Source organism: Diabrotica virgifera, chromosome 2 (genome assembly GCF_917563875.1).
Source record: "Diabrotica virgifera virgifera chromosome 2, PGI_DIABVI_V3a".
NCBI classification, from domain to species: domain Eukaryota; kingdom Metazoa; phylum Arthropoda; class Insecta; order Coleoptera; family Chrysomelidae; genus Diabrotica; species Diabrotica virgifera.
This window is the reverse complement of record NC_065444.1, coordinates 200,434,389-200,441,566: the sequence shown is the minus strand read 5'-3', so window position 1 is coordinate 200,441,566 and position 7,178 is coordinate 200,434,389. Positions and strand designations below refer to the sequence as shown.

At 31.1% G+C, this 7,178-nt stretch overlaps 1 protein-coding gene across 1 annotated transcript in view; it reads right to left on the bottom strand.

Moving 5' to 3' along the window:
* Positions 1-1,262: 1,262 nt before the first annotated feature.
* Positions 1,263-7,178, bottom strand: part of LOC126880344 (mitochondrial ribonuclease P protein 1 homolog) — a 32,048-nt gene continuing 26,132 nt past the window's right edge. The window contains exons 4-5 of the mRNA XM_050644147.1: positions 5,738-5,970; positions 1,263-1,687 (exon numbers count right to left, since the gene is read on the bottom strand). Of these exons, the coding sequence (XP_050500104.1) occupies positions 1,286-1,687; positions 5,738-5,970 (635 nt within the window). The 3' untranslated portion in view covers positions 1,263-1,285. The remainder of the gene's footprint in view (positions 1,688-5,737; positions 5,971-7,178) is intronic.

Here is a 7,178-nt window from a genome sequence, read left to right as displayed (position 1 = left end):
GTAAAAAATATTTTTGAACTTGGGTATTATACATTTTCATTTCAACCAATCTTTTCACTAAATTATTAATGATTTTAATATAATATAAAGTCATACCTACATCCACATGTAGTTATTTCAAGGTTTACTTTTACTGTATGTATTATTAGAATCCCGTTTTTAGGAATATCCCAGTTTAAGGAATACAAATTTGAGGTCCCGAAACTTTTTCATTTACTCTTTAAGGGGGTAGGTGCAAAATCTTGGTCCAATGCTATTTAAATTCATTCATTTTTTTCGAATCCTGAGAAAACTAATAATAAGTATTTTTGAAAAATGTAAATGCAGAAAGAACAATTACATTATTACCAAGGGCCGAAAGTCTCTGGAAAACTTCTATAATGTTTATTTTATTAAGTTAGTTCTTTAAGTTAGTTATTTTAAGTTCTAGCTGCAACAAACCATTTCTTTTTCTGTTTTAAATTGGCTGGAACGGTAATAAAAATTTTGTCAGAACTGTTTTTTGATGTATTTACACACCCAGGAACAAAACACCACTTATTTGGCTTTATTTTTAATAATGAAATACGTAAAAAACTGCGCACATTTAAGTACACTGAGTAAATAAGTATACAAAACTAGTCGCCGATCAAAGACGTTACGACTGCTGACGTCACAGACCGTAGCCTCGCTGCAGGGTACCGTTTTTCTAGCCTCCAAGAAAATCAACATTATGAACTCATTTATCTTAAAAAATATACATTTTTAAACAGTTTTATGATTGTTACGTTTTTATATACCTTGTAATCTATTGAATTTAACTATATTTAAAAATTAGTGAACATCCCTATTGTGTTAAATAGAGCATAATGCCGTTCGTGAGTTACGAAAACTATTAAAATAAGAAAAAATTCATACCCAGGGCATGTTCTTAGAGGAGACCAACATAGAATCCTTCAGCTTGTCATGAAAGGTAAAATCGAGGACCGCAGAGGAATTGGAAGGAAGAAGATTTCATGGCTCAAGAACATTCGCAATTGGACAGAAAAATGCAGTACCTAACAACTATTGCGATTAGCAGAAGATCGTGAACAACCCGCCAACATAATTGCCAATGTTAGAGCGACCTACTATGGCACCCAAAGAAGAATAAATGGAATTTATCACTTCTCCTCAATGGCAAAAAATGTAGAACACAAACAAACAAAATTCTCAGATTAATTCTGTTGCCATGGCCTCAAAGTCACCGATACTTTAATTAAATAAAATATTATATATGTGTATTTTACCTTTTTTATTATAAAAATCATTCTTCTAACAATGCATTAACGTTTATAGTTCTTTTTGCTTTATTATTTGCACTAAAACTCTTCTTACTTCTATTATTAAACCCTAAATTATCAAAATTCACATTTTGTGAAGATTTAGGTTTCCATTGTGGTTTAAACTGAGTCTGTTTTCTTCTATTGTAAGTCTGCTCGATTGCTCTTAGAGTACTTTCTTCCATAAGCTTCCTTTTTGGGACATGCCTTAAAGAATGCTGCCAATCTCCCGTCACTTTTTGATCAAGTAAAATTGCCACTACTTGGTTTAATGTTAGACTTTTACCCGACCCAGCCCCCCATTGAAGATATCTGTCCAGAGGTAGTTTTGCCATTCGTATGCCTTCCCTCTTAGCCTTTGCTAAAGATAATGGTTCCTGGTTGATCTAAAAAATGAAAGAGTCGTGATGGCTTATTGAAATCGTGATATTTTATAGTCTAAGAGCTAGTAAACCCTCCGACTAACGGTCTTCCTGTAAGGCTAGAAATTTGTATAGTGATAATTCATAGCACACCAAGGCTAAAAACCATGACCTGGCAGGCATCAGCCCTGCACGTGTATCTACCAGGTGAATCGGAAAGTGCAGAGTTTAGGAGAAAAATAAACTTTCTCCTGTAAAGTTTACATTTAAGTATGTGTTTGAGTAAGTCATTTAGAAGAAATGTGTACAATGCCAGGCGAGGGGAAAGATTGGGGTTTTTTCCTAAAATTATTATTTTTGCATCGAACAAAGTTTTTTAGGTTTTTTGAATCATTCCAAACCGAGAAGGTCTTTAGTAATTTTTCTCTTAGGGTAATAGTTTTTGACATATAAGCGATTAAAAAATTAAAAAATCGCGAAATCGGCCATTTTTAACCATGAATTGCATGAATCAGACATTTAACTGAAAATTTCAATGTTGCCAAGGTAGGTAGATATTCTTTAAACGTCGATTGATGAAATCCCGAAGAGTTTTTTGCAATGCAATATCGAAAACCCCCTTGTTTTTTAATTGCTAATCAAGCGGGCGCGATAGTGTAGTATAAGTGAGGACGTTTGAGTTTGCATAAATTCATTATATCGAGAATGAGCAAATTTGAAGAGAAATCCTGGGACAGGTCGATTTTTATTTTTAAATTAGGACTTTTTGGCATATATACAGGGTGAGTCATGAGGAACTGTACATACTCCTACCTCGTATAGAGGCTCCTATGGGGAATAAGAAATGACCATTAAAAAGTGTCTGCTCCCATTGTTTAATAATATACAGGACGAGTTTCGCATTTTGACAGAAATTTGTATTTGTCATAATTTTTGAACGGTCAGATCGATGTGTCTCTTATTTTGGCCAATCGTTACACTATTACCACCTAATCAACTAATTTATTCAAACTAGAAAAAAATCAGGTCCGGCTTTAAAAAAATTAGTTCGTTTGGGTCTTAGAAAAAATTTCACCCTGTATACGCTTTTTGAAAACTCTAATATGAATTTTACAAATTAGACAAAGAGGCAATTAAAATGGCATATTTATTTTTTTCCGCACACGATTACTTAATTTTTTATAAAAAAATCAAATTTCACTATGAATTAAAAGTTTGGTAAAGTGAACCTGTATTTAAAAAAAAATAACTTTTATTACAAAAATTAATTTTTTTTGCACAAATAAGTAATTTATGTATGAGAAAAATCAGGCCCGGATTTAAAAAATTAGTTCGTTTTGGTTTTAGAAAAAATTTCACCCTGTATACGCTTTTTGAAAACTCTAATATGAATTTTACAAATAAGACAAATAGGCAATTAAAATGGCATATTTATTTTTTCCCCACACGATTACTTAATTTTTTATTAAAAAATCAAATTTGTCAAAATCGGAATTTTAACCTAAAAATGAAAAAAAAATGAACTCACAGTTTAACTCGCTACAACTCTGTTCCATTTTAATATTTTTTTTCTGAAATTCTTACAGCACATACCTCTTACCATTGTGAAGACTATGAAAATTGTTGTAGACTTTCAGTCTTCTTCTTGTAAAAGTTGCAAACTTGTAAATCGCAAAAATTAGGTGGAAAAATTTAAAATTTATCAATTTGATCACGTCTATGTTAAACTATAGAGTCCAAAAGAAGTGTTATGGGAAGTTTTAGATGTAGACGTGTTATAGAAAAAAAAAAATGGTAAAACTTTTAATTTTAAGAAAAACGTTGTTTTTGTAAATTAATTTTTGTAAAAAAAGTTATTTTTTTTAAATCTATGCAAAAACTTTGCCTAACTTTTTATGCATAGTCAAATTTGATTTTTTAATAAAAAAATAAGTAATCGTGTGGGGACAAAAAAAAATATGCCATTTTAATTGCCTATTTGTCTTATTTGTAAAATTCATATTAGAGTTTTCAAAAAACGTATACAAGGTGAAATTTTTTCTATGACCCAAACAAACTAATTTTTTAAATCCGGGCCTGATTTTTTTTAGTTTGAATAAATCAGTTGATTGGGTGATAACATAAATTAAATATTTGTTCAAAAAAAATTCATTTTTGTAATAAAAGTTATTTTTATTTTAATCTATGGTTCACTTTACCAAACTTTTAATTATTCATAGTCAAATTTGATTTTTTTTATAAAAAATTAAGTAATCGTGCAGGGAAAAAAATAAATATGCCATTTTAATTACCTATTTGTCTAATTTGTAAAAATCATATTAGAGTTTTCAAAAAGCGTATACAGGGTGAAATTTTTTCTAAGACCAAAACGAACTTATTTTTTAAATCCGGGCCTGATTTTTTTCTTGTTTGAATAAATCAGTTGATTGGTGGTAACATAAATTAAATATTTGTTAAAAAAAATTAATTTTGGTAATAAAAGTTAATTTTGTTAAATCTATGGTTCACTTTACCAAACTTTTAATTCATAATCAAAGATTTTTTTATAAAAAATTAAGCAAGCGTGTGCGGAAAAAAATAAATATGTTATTTTAATTGCCTATTTGTCTAATCTGTAAAATTCATATTAGAGTTTTCAAAAAGCTTATACAGGGTGAAATTTTTTCTAAGACCAAAACGAACTCATTTTTTTAAAGCCGGACCTGATTTTTTTTCTAGTTTGAATAAATCAGTTGATTAGGTGGCAATAGTGTAACGATTGACCAAAATAAGAGACACATCGATCTGACCGTTCAAAAATTATGACGAATAAAAATTTCTGTCAAAATGCGAAACTCGCCGTGTATATTATTAAACAATGGGAGCAGACACTTTTTAATGGTCATTTGTTATTCCCCATAGGGGCCTCTATACGAGGTTGGAGTATGTACAGTTCCTCATGACTCACCCTGTATAATACTAGTGACGTCATCCATCTAGGCGTGATGACGTAATCGATGATTTTTGAATGGGAGTAGGGGTCGTGTGATAACTCATTTGAAAGGTTATTTAATTCTCTATTCAGAAATATAAACATTAACATAATTATTTATACACGATGTACAAAAAACATTTTTTTAATAAATTAATTTACACAAAAAGAAAAATTTTTTGCACACCATTTGCATAAATAATTAGGTTAACGTTTATATTACTGAATAGAGAATTAAATAACCTTTCAAATGAGCTATCACACGACCCCTACCCCCATTCAAAAAAAACATCGATTACGTCATCACGACCAGATGGATGACGTCATTAGTATTATATAGATGCCAAAAAGTCCTAATTTAAAAATAAAAATCGATCTGTCCCAGGATTTCTCTTCAAATTTGCTCATTCTCGAGATAATGAATTTATGCAAACTCAAACGCCCTCACTTATACTACAGTGTCGCGCCCGCTTGATTAGCAATTAAAAAACAAGGGGGTTTTCGATATTGTATTGCAAAGAACTCTTCTGGATTTCATCAATCGACGATTAAAGAATATCTACCTACCTTAGCAACATTCAAATTTTCAGTTAAATGACCGATTCAGGGTTAAAAATGGCCGATTTAGCTATTTTTAAACTTTTTAATCGCTTATATGTCAAAAACTATTAACCTCAGAGAAAAGTCACTAAAGACCTTTTCTGTTTGGAATGATTCAAATAATCTAAAAAAACTTTGTTCGATGCAAAAAAAATAATTTTAGGAAAAAAGCTTAATCTTTCCCCTCGCCTGGCAAGGTTTTATGCTGTTCAGAATCGCCTGTCATTGTACACATTTCTTCTAAATGACTTACTCAAACACATACTTAAATTTAAACTTTATAGGAGAAAGTTTATTTTTCCCCTAAACTATGCACTTTTCGATTCACCTGGTAGATACACGTGCAGGGCTGATGCCTGCCAGATCATGGTTTTTAGTCTTGGTGTGCTATGAATTATCATTATACAAATTTCTAGTCTTACAGGAAGACCGTTAGTCGGAGGGTTCACTAGCTCTTAGACTAATACTGAGTTGGTGATTTCGACGTAAATGATATTACTTACTCTGTCCACTATACCACCAATAATATACACAGCATCATGATCGTATTCCTTTATTTCTTCTCTACAATGTGGAGTTAAGTACACCAATTGATCTTTGGGATAAAGGTCTAAATAACTAGCTTCGTGTAAATTTAATGGAAACCATGGCTCGTCTATCGTTGGAACGTATTTATAAAATTGTTTGATTAAATCGCTTTTCTTATCTGCATTGCAAAAGTGGATGTCAAACGGATCTAAAAGAAAAGTATCATGTCTCAATTAGAGAAAATATGGAATTTGTTTATAAAAATGTATAAAAAAATATAACCAATGGTTAAAGGCATGTAGAGTAGGGTGCATCGAAAAAGGCGAAAAAAAATTTTTTTTTGCGATGGAAAAGTAACACCTCACAAAAGTTGCCCAATCAACTGTTAAGCATTTTGGTAAAATTTTTTCGAAATTGGAAAATATCTTCTGCCCCCCAAGACAATTAAAAATTTTGAAAAAATGTTAACAGACGAAAAAATTTTTATTTCGAAACGAAAATGTAATAGCTCACAATAGTTGCCTAACACACTATTTAGTATTTTAGTAAAATTGCGTTGAAATAAAAAAATATTTTCTGCCCCCCACGGCAACTAAAAATTAGAAAAAATACATTAATATGCGAATTTATTTTGTAAGGGAAATGTAATGATAGAACTTGAATAAATAAATTCGGTTTAAATTGGAAAAGATTTTCTGGTTTCATAAGGCAAGGCAATTAAAAATTTTACTTAAGAAAAGTACTAAAACATTCTTTTTATAACAAAATAGCCTAACTTATCCGTCTCCCTGGCGTCACCCAAGTTTTTTAATACTAAAATAAATATAAAGCAAAGTACAAAATTAGGTTACAAAAAATATGGTAAAAGCATTCTATTCGAAGATGTCTTCCGATTTAGCATTAAAGTGAGGCATAGTTTTTCTGGAATCAATTCGATTTTTATAAATCCATCCCTCGAATACGCTTCACAAACTGCTAGAGACACGATACACTTACTAGAGAAGCTTGTGTCACAAGCTTGACTTATCGTTCTACACATTGTTTGTGGCAGTGATATTTCTCAATCTCAATGTTGCAAGGGTCTAAGTTAGGATTCTTAATAAAATCTCGCAGATTGTCACTCGAAAATCTAGAGAATATAGGTGGTTCTGTAAGGTGATATTCTTGTTAGTTAATTAACTTAAAGTAGTCGTTTGAATCAAAATTTTTATAGGAGAAAGTTTGAAGACCCTCACGTTTTTTGATTTGTCACTGGCAAACTTCTTTTGATGTCCCATGGGTAGATCATTTGAATGTCGCAGACATGCAAACCACTGAAGCGGTTTTTTAAGATGTTCTTCTAACAGTCGTATTACATCACCCTTAAGGCCGGCCGTTGTATGAAAGAGAGGTCCCCAAATGCCGGCGCAACAGAGA